Genomic DNA, 24,231 nt, shown 5'->3' on the forward strand with positions numbered 1-24,231 from the left:
ACAGGCTATCCAGGTGTTTGGGGTTTTACAGTCTTTTCACTTCTTTTCTTTGTTTTCTTTGCAGAAGGTACACCGATCCGAGGTAAGACACCCCCAGCTCGCTCACTCACCCACTCTCCAAACACTTCTCTCCACTCAGTTCCTGTTTCATTGACCTGTGCTCAATCCAGATTCTTGTTGTTGTTATGTTCTCTTGTCCTGCATCACCTCTGGATATTTATTTCTTTTTTATACCTGTCTTTATTTTATATATGGTTATAATGTCTGTTTCTGTTTGCTGGGTGCACTTGGTAATATTGATACTGTTATTCTAATGACATCTCAGGCTGTGCTGCCTCAGATTTATGGCAGTTTTAAGAGCTAATCTCTCCAGGACTGCAAAGGACTGAAGTTTATCTTGGGCATTAAATGCTATCGAAGCTTGGTAAATACTTAGGGCCTCCTCTTGATTGGTGCAAAGCGCTCCTGAGCATTGATTGTGGTGAAAGTTTTCCAGTCCTTTGCTCAGGCAGATCTTCAGCACTCACTATTTCTGTGTACTCATTTGTTTGGCTTCAGAGCCACCTTCCCCTTTCCACTCTCTTACTTGTAGGTTTTTCTGGGAAAGATACCCATGGTAAGTAGCTTCTGCACTGTCTCTTTAATGGAGCCAAAAAGTCGTTAGACCTCAAGCTGTCACTGAAATTCAGCAAGAATGGGGTGTGTGCACCTTGGGAAACCCTGCTTTGGCTTTACCTACACTGGCAAATTTTAAAGTCCCTAATTCTCTGTTGGTAAGAGCAGTAGGAGGTGCAGTAGGTGAGGTATTTATTTTTTCACATATCATCTCTATTGGCTCCTGGCAAGTGCTGAAAACTCACTGGACACTCGACAGTATAATTTCCACCATTGCATTCACCAGCAAAGCTGCAGTGGTCAAGACGAAAGGGGTGAGTCCTCATTCCTCTGGTGTGGCTGCTTGCCTGCACTTCGTGTCCCGTTCCTGCTCTGGAGTGTGGCTCGGTCTCCCCTTGTGCACACTCAGACAAGCAATGCTCTTGAGCGATGCGGAAGATTTGTCTGGAACCAGTCGAAGCAACTCCCAGATTTGTCCAAATAAAAGAAATTTATATAAGAAGTCCCTGTCCAGCTGTCCACCCAAGTGGAGCTTTCAGATGACAGAGCATGCTCGAGCTTTAATTCAGTATGAAATATGCTCAGCCGATGTCTCAATGTGAAGCCTCACACCATTTGGTTTCCAACTCCTTTTGTTATACTGAAATACCCGCAGACTCTTTGGAAATTAATTTAGTTTGCTTTAATGGTTTGTTTTTTTGGGGTTGTTTTTTTTTTGTTTGTTTTAATTCTATCTGTCCTGCCTTTGGGAGCTACCAGACACAGTGGATCCTGGTGGGAGTTGCACTTTCACACCCCATCCCTGTCATAAATACTTTCACAGCCTCACGTCTTCCCACGCAACATCCTTTTTCACCCATGCACACAGAGGAACACGAGCTCCTTGTCCTCCTCGTGCGAACACATTGGTTTTCCTTCCTGAGGAGGCTGTATCTGTAACCAACAATGATATCATTTGCACTTTTCTCGCTTAAGATTTTATCAATAATATTACACTGAGCTGGAATTGTTTGGTTTTTATATTTAGGGTGTTTTTTTTCAGGGATAGCAGTTAAAAGTCTTAGCACATGTGAGGTCTGTCCATATCTGTAGTATAATCATGTACTCATAATACTCATAATGCATAAAGCATTTGATAGCCTGCTGAATTATTTATGGAGTATGTATTTTAACTGAAGTTTTGCAGGAGCAAAGCCTTTTGAGGTAAATGAGACAATTTTCTTCCATGTAGTTACATGCTGCATATCTGCATGTCTGCTTACAGGGGTGTTTAGTATGGCCCTGAATACATCTTGTGAACTCCAATAACATACAGGTTTAAGAGAAAACTTCATCCTTTTGGCCCAGTTGGTGTAAACCACAGGAAATCCAGTGCAGTGTTTACAGTTTTTTTCTCTTGGAAATACTCACTAGCAGTAACGTGATTTTCACACTCTTATCTCTTGTGGGTTTCCTCAGAATCAGGTATTTAGGTACAAAACAAGCCAGCACTGGTAAGGATTCTTCAGGGTTCCTGGGCAGTGGGCGACAAATCCTTTCACCTTCATGGTCACTGCTTCAGATCGAGTAATGGAAAGTTGGCTGCCCTCTGATAGATTTCTGGGGATCACAGTAATATGGATTATTGACGTTGATTTCCTGAGTTCTGGTGCAGGATATCTGCATTGCAGGAGGCACAAAAGTTGGTAATTCTGCTGATTATTTCAGTACAGAGAGAGGCACTTAGTATAGAGGCGGGGACTGGATTTTCTCTTCCTGGTGGCTCTGTGGCCAGCCATAACACTATTAGCTGATGTTGGCAGGGCTCCTTAGTTCCAGATCCCCAAGGCCAAGACCCCCCAAGCAGCCTTCCAGTAGGTATTCACCCGAGGGAAGGAGAAAGCAAGACGTTGACGCTACTGCTCCCTCCTAAAACAAAACAAAGTGGTGATGATTGTGTTTGCTGCGGTCTTCTCTCCTCGCAGGTGGCCTGCAGATTGAAAGCAGCGAGGAGACGGACCAGGGGAAGTACGAGTGCGTCGCCAGCAACAGCGCCGGAGTGCGCTACTCCTCACCTGCTAATCTTTACGTGAGAGGTAGGGAGCGCGTCGGCTCACAACGCTGGCAAATATCTCCCTCCCCGTGGCCTTGCTTTGTCCCCAGCTGTTTGATTCGATCCCGTCCCTGAGCACAGGGGAAGCACTGGTGGTTCTTGGTCGGATCCTTACGGTGCACTACTGAGCTTGCAGGGGGATCCTGGCGCACCCTGACTTCTCACCATTGCGCGCCAGAGCTGCAGGGCAGCAGTACAAGGCTGTGCCACCCTCAGGGAAGTCAAGTGTGGCCCAAAACAGTGTGCCCGAGTATCTGCCACCATCAGTCTGCAGGGCCCAGAGCAGAATGAACAGCTTTGGCCGCCGAGAGGCCGTAGTCCCCTTCCTCACAAAGGATCCCCGCTCTCTGGACGTGGGAAGGTTCCATTTCTGCTGGTGTGGGTGTGAGAGGAGGGGAGGACCCTCTCAGCCCCCTCCACGGAACTCTTTCTCCCCTGGATCTTCCCAGATCGCAACAGGAGGGTGCATTCTCACTTCTTGCTTGTGTCCCAGCTGGTTTTCCCTTTGCCAGCAGTAATTTGTCGCTGGTTCCTCGGGCATGAACACTGGCCATGGGCAGAGACTCACAGAAAGCTGGAGGTGGCCAGCAGACATCTCTGCCCTCGGTGACAGATTCCTTTGCCCTTTTAGCACCGGGAACAGATGACAGGGGGATTGGCTTGTGCTTAATGCCCCCTTGATGTTCTCACACCCAGCGGGCAATTGCCTTTCTTTCTTTGTTCTCTTATTTTAATCTCTCTGACCTGTAACATTTTGTGTGTAGCTTTGGTTTAATATCTTTCCACAGCAAAACCCTTTTGGTAATGAGAGAGCAGGGCTGGTCCTTCTCGTTTTTTTTTTTTTAAAAAAAAAAGAAAAATACCATTGGGAGGAAAAAAGAAAAGTTACATCCCAGTGAACTGTTCCCATTTCCATCCCATCGACAGAGGAAGCGCCTCCCACCTACACTCACGTTAACTCTGCAGTCAAATGCAGAGCCATGCTCCTGTGTGCACTCCTTTCTCTCTCTCTTTCTCTCTCTCTCGTGTCTCACGCTCACTAAATCACATGCACATGGAGAGAAGGCTTTTAATAATTTAATGTTTCCAAGCTAAATTTTTAAATAGCCTTTTGTGGCCAGCTGGAAAATTGCGTTTGAAATTTGCCCTGTCGCTTGGACCCTGAAATTCTTCTTTTGGGAAAGTAAATCTGGATCTGATGCTAATTCAGGGCTAAATCCTTCGCAGACAGTTTGGCTGGAATGTTTTGAGATTTTTTTAAAAAAGAAGAAACAGGAAAAAACGTGGGGATTTTTCATTATTCTTTTACTTACAAATCTCCTCTACCTTTCTGGCCACTCGGAAACTACCCTGGAGGCAAAGGTTGTAGCCCTCGAGTTGTCTCCCCACCTGGCTAAGGGCTGGCTCCAGGTGGATAGATAGCCAGCCCTCCTTCTGTCGGAGCTAGCCCTGCGTGCCCGAGGCCGGGCTACCAAACAAAGCCAGCAGTAGCCGGCCCAGAGAGTGCAGAAAACGCCGTGTAAGCAAGCTCGGCCTGTGGTTTGGGTGTTTTTTATGCTGTTTAATTCCTTGTTTCTTGTGTGTTAATATCGTGGAAAGGTAACAAAGGTCTGAAATGGATTTGCTTTGGTGGGAGGGGAAGTTCATGCACATTTTTCTTCCCGTTTTTTGTTTTAAAAGAGTCGTGAACACTCCCGTGTTTCCAATTGACTTGTTTCTCCCATAACATGCTTGTCTCTATAGAGCACCTGGGATAGGAGTTGTAAGTTTTAACATTGCAAGGAAATGTTTTGGTTTTGTTTTTTTCTTTTCTTCTTCTAATTATTTCTTTTTCCTTATTCAGTCCCGTTGTGGAGCTAGTGCAAGCAGAGCCGGGCGCGGGGCTGGGGGGAGCCGGGCTGGGGGAGCGGATTTCCACGTGGGGCTCACCTCGGTGCCAGGTCCCTGCCTGGCACGGCCTCCGCTCCCCCTTCTTTAAAGAGCAGATGCACGTAAAGAAGTGAGAACTCCTTTCTGGAGTTGGCATCCCCGTCGGGTGCTAATTCCGACTTAGGATTGCTCACGGTCTGACCTCTTTACAGAGCTTGGTTGTTCTAAAACAAAAGGTACCTAGCTGGATGGGAGGGGGAAAGCTAGGAAGGCAGGAAGGAGGGTCGTTACTATCTTCATTTTTTTTCCTTTCTTTTTATTTTGGTTAAGAGAAAAAAACAATCAATTTGCAGCTGACAGCCTTGAGAAGGCCTTTTTTTACTCTCTCTGTGTTTCCCCTATTTTTCTCTTCTCCTCATGTCATTGTGTTCCGCATCAAACCCCCTTAACATCCCTCAGAGCTACGAGAAGGTTGGTGTGGTTTTTTTCTTTTTTACTTTCTTTACCCACATTTTTACATTCTTAAGAGAAAAAAATATATATTTATAAAAATAAAAAAAAAAATAAAAAAGAGAAAAAGCAAGAAATCTTTAAGATGAGCGAGACCCGCCCGTTCCCGGGTCTCGCAGAGATGAGTTGAGTTGCATTGTGGGCCTCTCTATGCATCCTTTGGTAATGTTGCTGAGTTCTTGCACTTTTTTGTCGTCATGGTTACCTTGCCGTTTGGACATTGGGCCTGATGCATGATAGGAGAATGTAACAATCTTCTTTGCATGCCACTTTTTAAATTAATTACGACTTCTTTTTTCTGTATATAAATATGTATCGTTTTTTGATTTGGTTTTGGTTTTGGTTTTTACAATTCTGGTTTATTTGAAGTGGATTTACTCTTACTTTCTGAATTTTTTGTTCCGTTGGGTTTTTTGCTTTCTCTTGATTTCCTGTTTCGGTTTCGATTGGTTATGCTGTGCTGTAGTTAATTCCAAACGCATTGTGAGAAGCCAGTGTTCCTGCCCACCCGGTGGTAACTGAACTCCTCAATCCCTCCAGGAGGAAAGGAGTCACACAGCTCTAACGCCTGTCCATGGAAGCCCTGCTATTTGGGACAAGCCTTTGTTTTGAGGGGAGGGAGGGATCTGGGAAGTGGAAAAGATGGTAAGAAGCCAGGGTTTCAGTTCAAGAATCAGAGCAGACCGTGGGTCACCTCATTACTGACCAGTTTCTTGGAGGTGTGGCTGCTGTTCCACATCCTGCACACAGAGAAAAACCCTGAGCCCTGCTTCGAAGAGCTTCCCAAGCCATCCAGAACTGGTAACGGCCCCTTTCCCAACGCTAATACCCAAGACACTGTGTCTGGGAGCTAATCTGCTTTCGGACCAGGATGTGGAAGGACAGAAAGCTTCCTCCCGTGTTACTGAATCACACGCAGTTGTCTTTCCTTCAGAGAAACGAGCCCCGCTGTCGGGCTGTGCCTTGTCTCATCGGCAGAGCTCGGCACAGCCCCTTGCTGGAGGTGATGCCTCGTCCTTGCGGTGTCAAAACCCAAGGGCAGCCGGCCAGCTGCCTCCTGCAGAAGGGTGGCTGGATTTCATGGCTCTGCCTCTCCCTATTTACCCCCCTTATTCCCCGTCATTTAACCATTATTGCCTGCCTACAGGCACCTTGAAAACCAGCCTGCGTGATTATCTCAGAAATACCAGCTCCAGATAAGGTAGAGCCCTCCTCTTGAAAGGAATGTGAAAAAAGAAATGCAGCAGTGGTAGACACGAAAGAGGCTGCTGGGACACATCTGGCAGCTGCATCCTTATTGTAAACAGCAATAAGAAATCTGACAAGTTACATTCTAGCTGAAAATGCCTCTTTTCCCTCTTCTCATCTCCCTGTTTATCCCCATTAAGCTTCTGTTGCCTCCCATGTGTGCATCCTGAGTGGGCGAGCCACATGGGATAGTAAACAGGTGGGTTTTTTGCAGTGTGTTAGTTCTCCCATTGGTGCTTGGTGCTTTTGCCCTTTGCAGAATTGAATGCCCTTCCTTTCCCTGTTTATGCGTTTCCCTCTGCCCATCAGTCCTCACTACTCAATAATCTACCAAAGGAGCGGCTTTCCTAGTGTACAGGTATTAAAGCTGTGTGATTTTTGAGAAATCCAGTGCAGTATTGACACAGTATCTGTCTCTCTCTTTCTCTGTCTCTCTCTTTCTTTCTGTCTGTCTTTCTCTTTTTCTTAAAATACTGAGATTTCAGTGCTCGGACCCTCAGTACTGGTATCCCCCCCCCCTCCTTCAAGTCTCTCCCCCTCTCCCCTTAGATACAAGGGTACCACTCCGAAATGCTGCACTGTTGATAATGTCTTTCTAAAGCGGCCAGCTGTGGCTCTACTAACTTTGACTAACGCCAACAATAGCCAGAAGACATCCCCCAGTCCCAGTGTTCTATTTAAAGAAAAAAGAATAAAGACTTGTTCTATTTAAAATGAGCAAGAGAGAAGGAATAGTATTTGAAATGAGGTGTTCCCATCCCACCTCCCTCCTGCCTAGGACTAAAAGGTGATAATCACCACTAATCACAGGATTTTCCTTCATGAATAGGAGTTTGAGTTTCAGGATTCAGGTGCAATTAAAAAGGGATTTACACACCATTTATTTTTGTATTTGTTTATTTTATCTTTTATAAAATATCTCTAACGTGCCCAAACTGCGCTGCTGCTGCTAGAATCACTTGTGGTCTGAGAAGGTCTTAAGATTAAATTCTTCCTTAAGAGCCAATAAAAGCTATAATAATATCAACAAAATAAACTAAAGCTAAATTGGATGTAGGCACCATAGGCTGGAATGGCACCAGGAAAGGAAACACAGACTTGAAACCTGTCTAGAAGAGATGATCTGGTTTGCTAGAAGTTACAGGCATGGCCTTGAAATAATTGGCGCAGGGTTTGCATTGCATCTTATTACAGATCAGATCCTGTCACAGTCCAAAATAACAGAGAATCCACCAGGGAATTTCCAAGGTCAAAATGCAGAAGCATCTTCGTGGAGACCCAAAAAGCAGATCAGAAGGAGGTGAGAGGAATCCTGCCACCAGCCCGGGCTGCATGAAACTTTCTGACCTAAGCCAATTGTCTGAATTTCATTTGTAGTCAGCGTAAGGGAACACACAGCTCTGTCGGGCAAATCAGCACATCTTAAGACGGAGATGCTGATTTTGTGGGAGCTGTACAGCTCATCTGGCTTGCAAAAACAGATGCTTCTCTGTATCCCTAGGGACACAAATACCGTCAAAGTTCTTGCCCTTTAGTGACTGCAGGGAAGGACTTGTTTGAAGTCCTGGGTAGCAAGAGATGTCTTCCTCACCGACGGTGTTTGAGAGCTTTATGCCTCTTAGTGCACAGTGCTAGGCACCAGCTTCGTACAGGGGAGGCTGGTTTCAGAGCCTGGCAGTTCTCACGGCTAATCAGAAAGCAAACGGCTGGGTACGGCATCCATGCAGAGAGCTACATGGCCTTCCTTCCGCCAGGGCACAAGGGAAACCTTCCCGGCCTTTTAACAGGCTTTGAGTCTTGCCCAGAAGGGCTGAGACGCTCACTCCGCTTTGGCAGATAAAACCAGGTACGATCATTCATAACCTGCCTGTTTTTTTCACAGGCATCAGTGAGTCAACACGCGCAGCATCCAGGCTTTGCCCCAGAGAGGGTGGATGGCTGCCTGGCCAAAATCTGTGGCCGCAGCTGTTTTGCTCCCTTGAAATGGAGCAATTTGTAGCTCTCCTCTTAATTTTGAAAGCTTTAAACTCTTACCTCTGTTGCTCTATTTCGATCCAAATAGCCAGCTGCTTGGCTCAAGATAGAGCGCTGTGCAAAGACTGAGTGTCTCCGCATGCTCTTCCAGATTACAAATGGAAAGGAAGAAGGAACAATGCACCGTAGGGCTGTGTGGGCTGTGCTTTAGCAACCTATGCAGAGCCGCTGCTGTTGGTACAGGACAAATTGTCTTGGTTGAATTTACCAGAATTAAAAATTTTACCCTATTTCACGCAGCGGTGCCCTGTCAGGAGTTACAAAAGGCAGCAGTTGCGGTGCTGTAGGGATAATCCTTCTTCCCTCTGCTCAAGATTCTTGTTGCCGTGCTCTTTTCAAGCACAGAGGGTTTTAAATGGTTCGACAGGCATTTAAAACAGCACAGTGCACTCCCTGTGCCTGCTTAGGCCTTGCCTCTTCTGCTGCTGGAGTCAAGTACAGTGCTAATTCACCCCAAATCAGGTTCCGCAGCCCCCTTCCTGCTGAGAACATTGCAAATATTTTTTCAAGGCTGTCTGGAAAACCTCAACTCATCGAGAGCCTGAAGATGAAAACAGGCCAGGGATAAACACATAATAGCAAAACTAGTTCCAATCAATTAAAATAAAAACCATAGAAAATGCAGAAGTAGCATGCCTAGGACCTCAGGAAATACAGCTTCAAAATATATTAAAACGTGACTAATTTAACGAGTAATTTAGCCCTTAGCCTGCTCCTGGGTTAAGTTTGGCTCCTGCGTAATTTGACCATTAAATGAGAGCCGCTGGTTCCCCAGCCGGTCCCTCCGTAGACGAGTGGAACGGTTGCTGGAAGCTGTTTAACTTCCAATGCCTTTTACAGGTTAGAAGGAAATAATTCCAATTGCGCTATAGATTTAACAAATGGCCACGAGGTCAGAACAGTCCTTGATATTTTAAACCGTAGGAGTTTTAATACCTTTTTAGACTTGCGTTGATAAAGTCTTTAATGGAAGAGGAGGGAGGCAGAGCCGCCGCTAGTTCGTACAGCTGCCCCTGTAATGCCATTTTCCAGGCGCTGGAGTTTCGGGAGGGCGAGCTCTGGGACAGTCCTTGTTGCATTAGCACTTCCATGGGTGGGGGAGCGCCCTGTCTGTGTTTGGGGTGTCCTCAGCTCTGAAATTCTAGTTCAAAAACCAAAGCAAACAAACCAATTTGCTGTGTTTCTGCAGAAGGATTTCTCAAGGGTATCAGGAAATGGAAATGGATACAAAAAGCCACCCCCCCAAAAAAAATCAAAACTATATCTATGTATATCTATGTATATCTCTATAGAGGGCACTTTGCAGGAACACTGTGCTGTACTGATCTCGAAATCTCTGCCTGCCTGTGTCTCTTACACCTTTTGCATCGCTGTTCTCTTTGTTTTAGGGGAAAAAATTAGATTACACCTTGTCAAATTAAAATAACAAACATAAAATAGCAAAGCCTGTGTTTAATTTTACAGATCTTCTTGAGAAACAATTGGGTTCCAATTATTTTATATTCAATCCTGTAAAAAGCAACAGAAAAAAAAAAAAAAAAGAATTACAAAAGACCAGAGATGTTCAGCCAGCCTGTCACCCGACTAATGTGTTTTTTTAAGAGGAAAAGTGACAATGATTGGGAGGGTAATGGATTTCCTTAGACCAAAACCAAGCCTTGGTCTCATTCTTTATTTATCCAACTATTTACTTATTTATTTTTATTTACCATGAAGGAAATTAGGAAGGAGATGGGCATGAGGAGGGAAGTATCTCGTCCTCTGGAGGGACGGAGGTCGGAAATCCAGAGCCGAGCAGCGTCTCGCCCCAGTGGAATCAACTTGGAATTGGAATGGGAGAGGGAGAAGGCAGAGGCGGCTGCACGGACAGCCCAGGGGCAGGGACGGACCACCTTTTGGGAGGGGAGGACAGGTGTAATCTAAGCTTCACTAATAACGTAGAGGCTGCACATTATTTTGGCACCCTTTCCCCTACCCCTCCTCATTTTGGAGCAAGACGGAATGACTCCTGTCTCACCAAAATGGCCAATAATGTCCGCCTTCTCACCTCATTTGGAGCAGCAGCTTGCTGAGTGTCAAAATGTTTAATACCATTTGGTTTTGTTTGGTGCTTTCAACCAGTCACTTCACTTTCTTTTTCTTTGTTTTTTTTTTTTTCCTTTTTCAGATAATTTATTCTTTAAGATATGAAGTATGTTTATCTTTTGGTTGGTTTTCAATGTGAATCGGGGTTTGAAGTGATGGGTTCTTGTCCAGGACATTCTCCTTTCCCCACTTTGCTCCTCCTCCAACATTTTTCTCCCTGAGCTAATCTGGAAAGGGCTTAAAAAGTGGAACCGGTAGGTTTCCCCAGCACAAGCTGGTCGGTTGGTCCTCAGATTTCTTTCGCTAGCAGCATCCTGGGAACACATTTTAAGGATGGATTCTGGTGTTGCAAAAGTCAACCCTGGATCTCCCAGTGTCTCTTCCGATCAGGTCTGTAAATCTGTCCCTTGCCAAATGTCTCTCTCCTTGTGGACCCCAGCTGTCTTTATAACCGAGTGGTGGTGGGGGGGGGAACCTTAGTGATGTTCATTTCCTTTTCGTTGGAAAGAAAAATGCACCAAAAATGCCACTCACAGAACACAAGCTGGGTTACCCTCTGCAGCCATGAGCAGCAACAAAACCAATTGGCTTTGCGAGTGAAAAGTTCTGGATCTGTTCAGTTTCTCATGTAAGTTAAGTTAAGCAGAATCTGGGGTGCAGCTTTGCCTCTCTGAAATACTTACCCAACAATATAAACATAAATAATACTTATCCAACAATATAAAACAAGAAACTAACTGGACTTAAGAAATCTTTCCATGCCTCGGAAATGGCTTCTCTGCGCTGCAGTAATTTGACCTGCATCATAAATGTCCTGCTCCAGTCCTAAAGCCTGCTTCTGTCAGTAATGAGTTGTATCCTTGTTTGAAAAAAGCTCCTGAGAGTTTTTTGGCCATTGAAAATGTGTCTTTGTGTGTGCCTGCTTGTGTGTGTATGTCAGGAGATGTTGCACATGCACATGGAGCATGCACGTCTGTATGCATGCAAGGTTGGCTTTGGAAAACAGTTGGGACAAAGCTCTCATGGAAACCAAACATCCCTGAAGCTCAGGGCTAAGGTGCTCCTTGAAACCGGTGGCAGCTGGAGGCCTTGGCCTGACTGCACCCTCAGCATCCGAAGGGAGAGAAGCACATGGAGGTGTCGGTGACTTGCAGCCTTTGGACTGTGTTGTCACTGGAGGTGTTTTTAATCTGAATTCTGCACAATGGCAGACTGCCTTGAGAAACATGAGGAATCTGCTTTGCAGCTCCTGTAGGGTAGTAAATCAGTATTAGTGGAGAAAAAAAAATATATCCAAATTTCTGGAAGAGGAAAGATCTGCCCTGCTCTAGAAATGGGGTGTTCCTGCCTGAGAGATCTCAGTGCTGGGAAAGAAGAGATCAGACATGCAAGAGGGCAGTTCTTCCTCTTACCTCCCCAGTCTCTTGAATTTGTTGGATGGCAAAATAAAAGGATTCAATTCTCTGCATTTTTTAGATGGAAAAAAATCACTTTTTCAGCTGCTGTGCCTGAAACACAGCTGGAGCCAGAGCTGAAATTGTTCTTGATTCAATCTCTAGCTGCTCTTGGAGCTTTCTTCCCACCACTGCTCTCTTCCTAGGCTCTGACCTAAATGCTGACCCAGAGATTCTCAGCTTGAGAAATCTCATGTCAACAGTCAAATCAGAGTGGTATGGCAATTAAAATAAACAGCGACATGGTTCCTGGTATCCAGAGACGAGCCCTACAAGTATTTCCTGTTACAGAAACTGCTGTTGTCGCAGCCCTGAGCCCTGGCAGGGATGTATCGAGGGACTCGCTGAGATCTCCAACCTCAGCTTGCGCTGGAGTGATTTTCACCTCCTAGACCAGCGTGTGGATGTCTGTGTATCTGTACACACAGCAGTGTGTAGCTTTTTTTGAACCAGGATGCACGACAGAAACGCTGCTGCCCCTTTTGTCCTTGCATCAGCCCGCCACTATCCCTGCCCCAAATCCTCCCCTTTTCACAGAAACACACCGTGTCTTCAGCTGGCACCCACATGTGCCGGTTGCTCCCCGTAAGTTAAGTGTGAAAACTGCAATTAAACCAGCAGAGCAGTTACGCTGCCCTAAAATCCCACAGAACTGACCTAAAACCCTAAGCCCTGGGTGCAGCGAGGTCGGGGCGGGGGGTCAGAACTGCTTCCCTGCTTCCCTCTGGACGTGGGCGTGCAGAGGAGGCCAGCTCACCGCTGGGCTCCGTGGTCCTGAGCTTGTGTTTTGTGAGTGGCTCTTCCCCGTCCCTGCCCCAGACACGCAGACGGCAGCAGGCTGTTCCCTTCAGGCTCCGATTCTCAGCACTCCGCCATCCATCGAATGATGCTTTTCAGTTATTAAATTCTGGTTTGTTCTTCCTTTTTTTTTTTTTTTTTCCCTTTCTGTTTCGGTTCGGTTTCATTTCTTTGCGATTAGCCTCGGTTTGAATTAATTGTCTTGTTCTGTTTCCATGACAACTCGGTGTTTGCATCCCACCTGCCGTTGTTTGTTGCTGTCGATGCTGTTTGCTGACCGGATCTTGTCCGGCCTACGTCTCCCCATTTCTCCTCACCTCTTCCCACCCTGCCTCTCCTCTCCAGAAGGTTACACATCAGCCCCTCAGAAGAGCCATCCCCACCCAGATCTGTCTGCATGGTGACCCCACTTGTTTCTTTTCGAGTTCTCTCCATCTTGTCTCAGACTGTGACCGGGGTGGTCTTCGCGTGGCTCCATTTTCTGAAACCTCCCGTAACACACAGTGGAAGGAAGGACGGGGTAGGCCACAGGGCCAAGCCCTCGTGTCCAGGGCTACCGATCTTCACAGGGGTATGACAGGAGGGAGCAAGAATCACGTTGCCTGCCCTCGTGAGCCAGTGCTGGAGCCGGAGGTTGTGCAAACACCATGGTACTCCCCTCACACCTTTCACTAAGCAGAAAGTCACTTTTTAGCGATAGTGGCCAGGTGAGTTTGTAGTCTGGCCTTCCGCACCCCAGACCTTTCCCCAGCACACCACAGGTGAGGACATGCTGTCCGTTCTCTTCACAAGGCTGTGCACGTGGGATGTCTCCTCTGACCCCTCTGAGCTCCTAAGGCCCCGTATCTGGAAGTCCTCTCCTCCTTCCCTGTAACTGTGCAGAAAAGGATCCTGTAGCACGCTGGTAGGAGAACACCTTTCTATGAAGATATCTCCCTGTCAGTTCGTGGGAGGAAGCAGAGGCCATATTTGGCTTTTGTTTAACAAAACACCAGTAAATGGAAAACAGCCACTATCTCTCCTGGCAGCACATTTCCCATCTGAAAAGATCCATAATGTTGAGCGGCAGCCAGGGGAATGGGCTGGAAGATAAATACCAGAAAAAAACGAGGACATCAATTCCAAGGGACATCTGAAGGCACTAGGACTTGGGAAAAGAGATTGCAGGCTTAGCTCTGGTGTCCTTCGCATTGCTATTGCATGGATGTGACCGTTGCTGGTTTTAGAGAGATTGTTTAGAGAGGTTACCTGGGAACAGGACACCAGGAACAGGTATTTCTCAGGCCCCCATCACCCGTCCCCTCGCTCACCCTTCCCAAGGGGTGTTTATCGCACGGCTCTCTGAAGCTGGGAGCATTCCCACCCTCCTTTTTTCCTTGGGCTGCTGCTGTGGCTGCAGCTTACTGGGGTCTGAATCCTTTTGTCCCTGCTTACAGGATGGGACCATGCCTTCAGCTCCCTCCCTAGGGCCTCTCTCAGGCACTTTCTTTTCTCCTTTGTCCGTTCTCCTGCTTTCACCCCTGAGGAAGAGCACCCACCTCGGCCAGCCGTTAGTTCAGAAAATGGAGCCAAGGAAATCACCCCCTTCCCTTTGTGTCCATGTTCTTATCGTGTAAGGTCTGGAAGCTGCATCCACCTCTCTGCTAAGGAGATGCACAGAACATGTCACTGTTTTCTCAACGTTAAAGTTTCATTACCTTGTTTTTCTTATTAATTCTATTCTATTTATTATTCCGCCAGGGCTGAGATGTGACAATGTGAGCCACCACATTGGGTCACATCAGCTAGAAAAAGTATGCAGCATTAAAGTGGGTTTCCCCCTCCCCTCCCTCTCTTTCTCTCTCTTCTTTCTCCCTTCCCCTCCTTGTTCTCCTTCTCCTCGTCTTCCTTTCTTTCTCTGTTGCTCTCTCTCTATTCAGTTTCCATGTGGGCATTTGCTAGCCGCCCATAAATTATATTTCTCTGCATTCTCCTCTCTCTCTCTTTCTCTTTCTATCTTTTTCTCTGTCTCTTTTTTACCTATTTTGCATGATGTTTGTGACTCTGAGAGCTGCATCTATCAATGGAACCGTGTCAGATCTTAAAGAGGCTTCGTTAGGGTTTCTATACCCGAAAACCACAAAAATTTCATTAGAGTTTCTCATCTTTTCCACACTCTGTCTCGCTCCAGGGGGACTGCATCCCCCTGGACGATTCTCACACGCAGACACCAACTAAATTCTGTCCCGCTCCGGGGACTCCCTCTCTCCCCTTTTTTTTATTTTTTGCCTCGCTGCTTTTCAAGTGGTGTCTCTCCGGCATCTGGGGATGTGATACTTCTCTCTTGGTTGGATTCTCTGGGTCACAACAAGATTTGGGCCTTCCTAACAAGGCAAAATCTTGAGAAGTTTCCACCTCCGTGCCCGCCTTCTCCTCGCCACCACCCCACAGCTGCAGCATCCCTCACCCCCCGTCGGGCACGGAGCCGGCCCCTCGCTGGGGACAGGGAAAGCCCCTGGGGTGTCTCCAAGCCGTGGTGGTGGAGCAGCCGATTTATTCGGCCGCGGGAGAAGGTGATAGGGGAGGATGAGCTGGACCCCACTGGAAAAGGGGAGGAGCGGGCTTCCCGGGGCGCGGAGCGGGGAGCTGGGGGCCCCAGCGGCTGTGGAGGAGATTTTCGACGCTCGCCATGCCAGCTCTTGCCAGTAAAGATGAGAAATTGCTAATAAATTTTTGTGTCTTTATCTGTGCTGTGATGGGTCTAATCTTGATCAATGGAACCCTGTTGCTATGAAATATCGCTTTTATGTCTATATTCTATATATTGTTTGTGAAGTACAAATTTATTTGAAGTTTAATTTTTTTGGTTTTTGGTTTTTGATTTTTTAGTTTCTTTGATTTTCGTTTTGTTTTTAATGAAGGAAGAAAATAAATGATGACAAACCCCATCTGTATTTAAATTATCTTTTACTCTTTTTTCTTTTTCTCCCTTTTCTTCTTTTTCTTTTCTTTCTTTTTTGTTTTATTTTTTTGTTTCGTTTTTGTTCTGTTTTGTTTTTTTGTTACCTCTGTGCGTCTCGTCCACAGTTCGCCGCGTGGCCCCTCGCTTCTCCATCTTGCCCGTCAGCCACGAAATCATGCCCGGCGGCAACGTCAACATCACCTGCGTGGCGGTGGGTTCGCCCATGCCATACGTCAAGTGGATGCAGGGAGCGGAGGACCTGACGCCCGAAGATGACATGCCCGTGGGCCGTAATGTCTTGGAGCTCACGGATGTCAAGGACTCAGCCAACTACACGTGTGTGGCCATGTCCAGTCTGGGAGTCATAGAAGCCGTTGCTCAGATCACGGTGAAATGTAAGGGAGTGTGAGCACACCTGCGTGAGCGAGTGCGTGGGTTCCCCGATGATGCATGTTTGGAGCGTGCATGCACAAGTGCGTGAGCTGCTGCATGGGTGTACGTAGGTGCAAGGCACGTGTTGGGCGCGTGGTCTTCACAGAGCATCTGAGCACGTGTGCAAAGAGCTGTGGGCACGTGTCGTGTTCGTGCATGTGAGCATTTGTAGACACGTGGTCGTGCCTGTAAGCCTTCGCCAGTGCATGAGTGCGTGTCGTCGTGTGACTGCGTGTGTGAGTTGTGGTCCTGCTCGTGGCTTTGTGTGCCTGCATGGGGCGAGCCCGTGACTGACCTGCACGTGGTGAACGTGGGGACGTGGTTAGGCATGAAGCACGCTTGCCGTGCACGTGAGTCAGCAACGTGGCTGTATGAGCATGAGGGTGCCTGACTGCATGTATGTACGTCCGTGGTGGTACAAACCCGTATGTATATGCGTATGTGAGCATGAGCAGGAAGACAAACCTGTGCACCGTGCGTGCCACGTGCTGGGATCTGTGCATGCGTCTGTGGGGATCCCGTGCCCAAAGGAATCTCCAGAGAATGGGATGCTGATGGCTTGAGATCTTCCCTTGCTTCAGGACAACTGGGCTGTCTGTCATGAAGAAAACTGGTTTAAAGCCCTGCATGCTTGTTTCTGTCCTGGGATATGGGGCTGGCTGGGCAGTTTGCAAGGAGCCTTGGATGGCTTGAAGCCTGCATGCCATCCTGTTCTGAGGTTAGAGATTCAGCCAAGGCCCTGAGGATCTCTGACATGTATGCCCTTGCAGTAGAACCTAGATCCAGCATCTTAGTGGCCGTTGTTGCCTCAGCAAGAGGGGGAATATCCCCAGCTTCCAGCTAGCAATTTCCAGGAGGAGCACGGGTGCAATCTTCAATCTATTCTGTCCTCAGCAGGGGAGTATTAAAACCCAAGCGGGATGCCCCTGTGGTTGGGTGAGTGTAGAGCTCTGTTTATGAGCTGGTGTCTGCTCTGAGTGATGGCATTGCCCACAAGGGATCTGGGGGAGATGGGGTGGGAAAGGACTCGGAGGGGAGGGGGAGAGGAGGAGAAATACCTTGGAGAAGGGGAGTGATGAAGAGAAACCATCCAATCTGTGTCAGTGCATCTGACTAAGGGAGATCTCACCATAGAAGTGAGTAGGTAGGCACTGGTGAATCTTGACGTGACACCGATCCTGTGCTTTTCACAGGATTGGGCTTACATGCTAGTGAAAGGATGCCCGCGGCTGGGCTGAAGTGCTGTTTATTCTCCTGTTGTCTTCCTTCCCTTTTTTCCATCTTACACTATTCATTTAAAAGGCTGATAGATACATTGCTTCTGCTTCCAATTGTCCTCAGGTGTGGAATCTTGCCCTGCCGGTACCTTCTGCCTTTTGTCATTTTATTTCACTGCTATTTCCCCTTTTGTTCCTGTCTGTAAGCATCTGCAATATTCCCCAGTCAGAAGATGAAATGAGAAGTTAGAGCTTTAAGGCTGCTCAAGCCTAGAGAAGATGAGATTGGTAAGGGTCTAAAACATGTAGTGAGGAACAGGTTAAAGGTTTCCAGCATTCAGCATGCAGTCTCCAGCAAGTTTGTCTTTTGGATGAGTGACAGGAGATGGACGTTAACACGTTTGTGGATTGAGGTGAAGTACTGCATGTATTTATGGCTTTCTGGTTCTGGAGAGTACAGTCCATGCTGTACTGCTACCTGCGCGCTAGACGTGGAGAAATTCGGCAGTGCCAGAGCTGGGTAGCCGCTGCTTCAGAAGATCTGATGATGTGCTCTGAAAGAGCTCTTGCAAAACCGCTTTTCCTTACTGCCCTGTGAGCCAGCGGATGTTCAGCTGAAGCCTGTGCTAATGATTCCAGATGTTTAGCTGAGCACTTCCCTTTTGATGGAGCAGTTTAAGGAGGATAATAGAGTGTATAACTAGGTTCATAATATTTCAGCGGCACTTTACTGAACTGCCGCTCTGTGATTGGTACTGTGCCTCTGGCTCCTACAGCCCTAACTAGCTCAATTAGGCACCACTTCAAAATACCTTTTTTTTTTCTTCTTTTTTTTTTCTTTTTTTTTTCTTTTTAACGTCTGTTCTTCCTAATTCTCAGCACTCCCCAAGGCTCCTGGGACACCAGTGGTGACAGAGACGACAGCAACAAGTATCACCATCACCTGGGACTCTGGAAATCCAGACCCCGTGTCCTACTATGTCATTGAATACAAGTCTAAAAGCCAGGATGGACCCTACCAGATCAAAGAGGACATCACCACCACGCGCTACAGCATTGGGGGGCTCAGCCCCAACTCTGAGTACGAGATCTGGGTCTCTGCAGTCAACAGCATTGGGCAGGGGCCTCCCAGCGAGTCCGTGGTCACTCGCACAGGGGAACAAGCTCCTGCCAGTGCCCCCCGTAACGTGCAGGGACGAATGCTGAGCAGCACCACCATGATTATCCAGTGGGAAGAACCAGTGGAGCCCAACGGGCAGATCCGTGGCTATCGTGTGTATTACACCATGGAGCCTGATCAGCCTGTCAGCAACTGGCAGAAGCACAACGTGGATGACAGCCTCCTGACCACGGTGGGCAGCCTCCTGGAGGACGAAACCTACACAGTTCGGGTCCTGGCCTTCACCTCGGTGGGAGACGGGCCTCTTTCGGACCCCATCCAGGTTAAGACGCAACAAGGAGGTGAGCACCTGTGTCACTAACCTTGGAGGCACTGGGCTGCAGGAGGGAGAGGTGGTGGCTTATTCCATTATCCAGCTGTGTGTGGTCTCTGTGTCACCAGAACATTTTTTTTTCTTTATTGGTTCAATTCGGTTAAAATAGAAATAACTTTCTAGGAGGCAGTTTGGTCCAGCAGCTGGAGCCCAAAGGCTTGGCACACGATTTTCATTCTGTCTTTGCTCACAAAGGTTGTTGCTTAAATGGGTAGGGCAAGCAATTGTGCAAGGGGAACCCGTTTTTGCTGTTCCATGCTTCAAAGTGAGGTATATTGGTGTTTCTAGTTTCTAAATGTCATTAAAATAGACCCGAAAACTCAGGGAATGGGGAAGCTGAACTCTTTTAAAGCACCCAGAAGCTGCCTTCTAAGAGCTGAGTGGCAAAGGGCTAAATTTTGTCTTTTTCTAAAAGCAGAGTAAAACAAAGCTATTATTGTCACGGCAGGTATGTTTAGCTGATAACAAAAGGTGTTTTATCACATGTTGTCTCCCAGCATTGCTTTGGGTGCTCTGCTCACAGGAGTGGGGTGCTGGTGAGGAAGCCCTGCCTTCCTCAGGAGCCTTCTGCTTCCTGAATCTCCTAACGCTGGGGAAGGGCCGTATCCTGCACTGCCAAGAAAGAAGCATATGGTCCAGTAGGATCCTTCTCTCTACAGCAGCACTGGACCTTCCCTAGTCCTGCAGTGGTATTTTACCCAGCACTGCTTTAAAGGAAGGGCTTCCCCACTCTGCAGTTTGGCATTTTGCTGGTGACATGCTCTCCATACACAGGCTCTGAGGAAAACTGGGTAAGGTTCTTCTAATAAGCCAAGTTAACGTGGTTCCCTCTGTCTCTCATCTCACCTCCTCTGCCCTGTCCTGCCCTGTGGGCTCCTTCTCTGCGTCAGTTCCTGGGCAGCCGATGAACTTCCGAGCTGAAGCCAAGACAGAGACGAGCATCGTGTTGTCGTGGAGCCCTCCCCGCCAGGAGATCATAGTGAAGTATGAGCTCCTCTATAAGGAAGGAGACCACAGCAGGGAGGTGAGTCTGGAGAGGAGCAGCGCTGAGGGTTGGGGCCCTGAGGACCATCCCGGCCCTCTGTTTCTTGAGGTGGCTGAGAGAGGGGAGTGTAGGGCAGGTGTCTCTGGGCAGGGCTCGCCTCTGCTCCTTTTTGTTTGTTTTTATTTTTTTTCTTCCCCCTCGCCCATCTCAGGTGCTGAGGAACTTCGAGCCAACGACCTCCTTCACTGTGGAAGGCCTGAAGCCCAACACTGAGTATGTCTTCCGGCTGGCCGCCCGCTCGGCTCTGGGCCTGGGGGCCTTCACCCCGGAGGTCAGAGAGCGCACCTTGCAGTCTAGTAGGTGTCTCTCCTTTTCGCACCCTTCTCTGAGGGGAAGACAGTCAGGGAGCCAGAGATGGTGGGCACAGGGGTACGGAGCTGTGGGGCAGATGTTCGCGGTGCCGCGGGGGTTCACACATCTGGGGTTGCTCTGCGGGGAGGTGGGCAGTGCGGGGCATCTCTGGGACCTGGTGCCTTCCCCCTTTACACCCAGACAGCTGAGATGTGGTCGAAGAGTGGGGCCGCTGCATGCTTTGCGGGGGACGGCGTTAAGTAAGTTAGCAGTGTCCACTTGGTGTGGGGTGGAGGGCAGCAAAGGTCTTACGGGTGGGCTGAGCCCTTGGTGCTGAGCATGCTCAGGGAGGACAGCACCCCACCGTCGTGCGGCAGCGTGGCCGTCCGCCAGCAGACCCTGAGCAGCAGCTGTCTGGAAGGGGGGCACAAGCAATGGAGCAGGGAGACGGTGGGGGACTTGGGAGGAAGAGGAGAAGGGGAGGGGATGAATCGAAAGTGCAGTTTTTTCGCCAGCCTTTGGGAAAGCAGTCCTCATGCTATTTTTCCATGAGTGACCTGGTAGCCACTGGGAAGAAGGCCTGCTGTCCCAGCAAGTGCTGGGAACGGGCCCGTTTGGGCTCCAGAGCGGGAGAGAGGAGTCATGCGGAGGCTGTGGGGGGATATTAATGACACCAGGATGGAGCGTATGCAACCAAAATGTGCTGGTTTTAGTTTAATGGATTGTCTCCCTTCGCTGTTGCCCTGGGGACAATAACCCTGGATGGCAATATTTCAACCTGGGCTTTTCACAGATCTTTGCTTTTAAATGAGGTGTTTTTTCACTGCATGAGTGGCTGTGGCAGCTGTTCTTTGTGTTTTCTGTCTCCTCTCATCTCTACTAAATCACTCCGCTGCAGTTTGGAGTAGCCGGGAGCAGAACTAACTCAGAAATGGCTCTGGTCACCAGTGTGAGGAGAGAGAGTGCCTGCTCCCATCTCTCTGAGTCCTTACCAAGGGGGAGCAGCGGGCTCCCAGCTGGGCACCTGCCCCATCTTGCCGTTTCAGTTCTCACTTCTGCTGTCTCTCTCTCTCTCTTCTTTTCCCCATCTCTCTCCTTCTCTTTCTCCCTCCCCCCTGGGAGTGGGAGGAAAGGGGAATCTCCTCCTGCATAGACAGAATTCCTTTCAGCGGCTTTCTCAGGCCTCCAGTCCATTCAAAGATATTTTGTTTTCTTCTTTTCATCAAATGTTTTTCCCCTTTTTTTCCGTTTTTCTTTTTTTCATGCTCTCTATATGTACTGAAAGAAAATCCTTTCCTGACTTTGCTGCAAATCCACTGGTTCTGATCCCAGTCTGGTGCTGTCACACGGACCACATCACTGTGGAGTGGGGGAAAATGAACTGAAAGGGCCTGAACAACAATTGTCAACCTTACCCACACTCTGCTTCTGTTCTGCGAGGGGTTTCCCTCCTTGAGATTTGTGGGGAATGGGGGAACAGAGGGTCTTGAATTTGTGCTTTCTGGTTTGATAAAAACAGGCTGGAAGGATGGCTGTGGATGCTGATGACAGCAGGGCTTAGTGACACGGAATATTTTTCCCTCAAGGATGAAGAGAAGGGGGTCCGGGAAAGGGGAAGGCTTTGGGTCTTTTTCTAACTTGGCACCTGCCCAGAATGAGGCCTGCTTTATTTCTCTGTAGCTCAGCTTTCATAGGGATAGTTTCATTAATTTAATGCTCTTAAGAACATCAGCTGGGAGCTGTCAGTGTCCTGTAACATGGTGAAACATTTTTTCCTGGCTGGCTGTTGGAGGAACGAGTCAATTCTCCCTGGTCCAGGCGACATCCTTCGGCTCACAGACCTTCTGGCTCGAGACAGGCTTTTGTGTCTTCCCTCTGCAGCTCCTTTTCCGTTCAGCTCTTCCTTGGCCCGCTCCATGGCTCTTCTTTCTCTTCTCTCTTCTGCTGTCTGCCTGCCCGCCTGCATGCTCTCACAGCCCGATGAAACCCGCTCCCTGCTCTCTGTCTGTCTCTCGCTGGGCGGTTTCACACCACGATGGCATCTTGTCTCTGCAACAGCAAAGCCTCCCTCATCCTCCGGCAGCCTGCTGGTGCATTCGGTGCTCTTCCCCTCCTCGCTCAGCTGGCAAGCATGTGCCTGCATGCCGCAGCCCTCCCTGCATTGCCCACCTTTCTGCACAACACCCACCACCTCCCTGTCAGGGTGGCTCCTCCCGAGCATCATAACCAAAGTAAAATCCATTAAACTAAAGGTAAAGTATATTTTTCTTCTTGAAGTAGCTGGGTTTTAACTCTTCAAGTACCAGAGACGTAGATTGTAAAAATCACAGAATCTGATGGTTGGAGGAAGCTGTTTTGCCCTTTCTAAATAGCCACGACCTTCCCAGGGCTCCTTGGCAACTCTCCTACTAAGAAATTTCAGAGTGCAAAGCACGTCTCAAGGGACAGGGGTGGTAGGGTGGGTGCTGTGAGGCTGCATGTGCAGGTGTAAAGGAACCACGAGGATTTCTTAACCCTCTGTTCCTTCCTAAGAAAGGATGTTTCCCCTACCCATTAGCTCTGCTCCCCTTCCCCCTTCCTCACAGTGTATGAAGTGAAAAAAAATCTTATACAAAGTCTATGGTACCTAAAGGGTTAAAAAACATTGTATTGTACAAGGTCAGTAAGGGTCATTCTTGTGGCTTGGACAGTCAACTTTAAAGCATGTAAAAGATGCAGTTCAGGTGAGTACTGGCTGGTCTCAAGCAGATTCACAAATACAGTCCACCCTGTCGCTGCAGGCTCACGCACACGTGCGTGGATCTGCACACACTCGTGTACATCCTGGAGCCCGTGGGAGGGTGGGGAAGGGTTCCCAAAGAGCTGCCTGCGTGATAAAACCAGAAACCAGCAGACAGAGATGACGAGCTGCCTGCGGTGGCTCCCACCCATGCTGTGGCTCCCTTTCCAGCAAAGGAGTTTGGCGCAGAGGTGAACTCGGAGCCTCCACTTTGGGCTGCGGTGCTTTCCGTCCTGCATACAGCTCCCGCCTTATCGATTCCGTCCCCACGCACGCATGCACGTGGCCAGGGTCACGCAGGTTGGGCTGGATTGTGAAGGAAACTCACAGTGCCATGAACTCCCCAGATGCGTCTCCAGTATGGCCAGCCAGCACTTGGTGGCTGTTTTCATCCAGGTGCTGTAGTCGATGAGCGTGATGGGGAGGGGGCCCAGGTGGGATCTGGGCCTTCTCCCCCATCACCCACCCACCCTGCCTTTTTGACCAGAGAAAGTACAAACGACCCCAAATGGAGGCCTCACTCCAGGGCCTCTCTGTAGGTCCCTGTGCTGGAGCGTAGAGGGTGAGTGAGCAAGCGAGCGTGACCACGCGCAGCAGCTGCCAGTGCAAACAGTGAACCCAAGTGCCAGCTGGAGCTCCGGCTCAGCTTACTGGGGCTTTCATAATGAGTTTCAGGATGGAAAGGGTAGGTCGGGTCAGACCCTCTCTGCAGTGGGTTTCTCAGCCGTGTGGCTTTGGCTGGACTGCTAAGCAGGAAAGGTAGCTTTTAATACACCAGCCCCTGGCAGGGGAGAAAAAAAAGGAGCAAACCTTATTGCAAAATACTCCAAAAAAAAAAAAAAAAAAAAGGAGTGTCACGGCAGGCACTGGAAGAGGGTTGAGGCTTTTTCCTCCATGCCCTAAAAGAGACTTGAGTTGCTTCAGGGGTGTGAGAAGGAGCAGTGTGCCTCCGTTCCGGAGATGTCGGTACTGCATCAATCACAGCAGAGGGAGAGAGCTGCAGGCGTAAGGCAAAACAGCAGTGGGAATCAGCCACCCTGCTCTCTGCCCTCTGTACAGGTAGCTGAGCGAAAGAGAATGGAATAGAGACCAGAATTACCATTCCTGTGATAGGGTTCTGCTGGCAGGGGGAGAGTAACTCAGCCAGGGGAGTCAGCAGCGGGGCAGGGCGGCACCTGAAAAGCCAGCCATGTGCAGAAACCCACCAGGAGCTTGGTCTGGCCTCGTAGCTCAGTTTCTCTTGTTCTCTCGTAAGAAAGTCTTATAAGTTAGCAGTTGAAGCGTGGAAGGTAGGTAAACAGACTGGGAATGTTCTGGAAGGAGTCACT

At 48.5% G+C, this 24,231-nt stretch overlaps 1 protein-coding gene across 17 annotated transcripts in view; it reads left to right on the forward strand.

Moving 5' to 3' along the window:
- Nucleotides 1-24,231, forward strand: part of PTPRS (protein tyrosine phosphatase receptor type S) — a 131,178-nt gene that overhangs the window by 67,179 nt on the left and 39,768 nt on the right. For 9 of the 17 annotated variants that reach the window (XM_035347978.1, XM_035347977.1, XM_035347985.1 and 6 more), the window contains exons 7-13: nucleotides 65-82; nucleotides 2,580-2,690; nucleotides 5,036-5,047; nucleotides 15,772-16,041; nucleotides 18,175-18,756; nucleotides 19,679-19,812; nucleotides 19,985-20,129. In XM_035347978.1, the coding sequence (XP_035203869.1) occupies nucleotides 65-82; nucleotides 2,580-2,690; nucleotides 5,036-5,047; nucleotides 15,772-16,041; nucleotides 18,175-18,756; nucleotides 19,679-19,812; nucleotides 19,985-20,129 (1,272 nt within the window). The remainder of the gene's footprint in view (nucleotides 1-64; nucleotides 83-2,579; nucleotides 2,691-5,035; nucleotides 5,048-15,771; nucleotides 16,042-18,174; nucleotides 18,757-19,678; nucleotides 19,813-19,984; nucleotides 20,130-24,231) is intronic. The other 8 variants (XM_035347984.1, XM_035347987.1, XM_035347988.1 and 5 more) reach the window with 3 other exon arrangements.

This window comes from Oxyura jamaicensis, chromosome 28 (assembly GCF_011077185.1).
Source record: "Oxyura jamaicensis isolate SHBP4307 breed ruddy duck chromosome 28, BPBGC_Ojam_1.0, whole genome shotgun sequence".
In the NCBI taxonomy this organism is placed as follows: Eukaryota; Metazoa; Chordata; class Aves; order Anseriformes; family Anatidae; genus Oxyura; species Oxyura jamaicensis.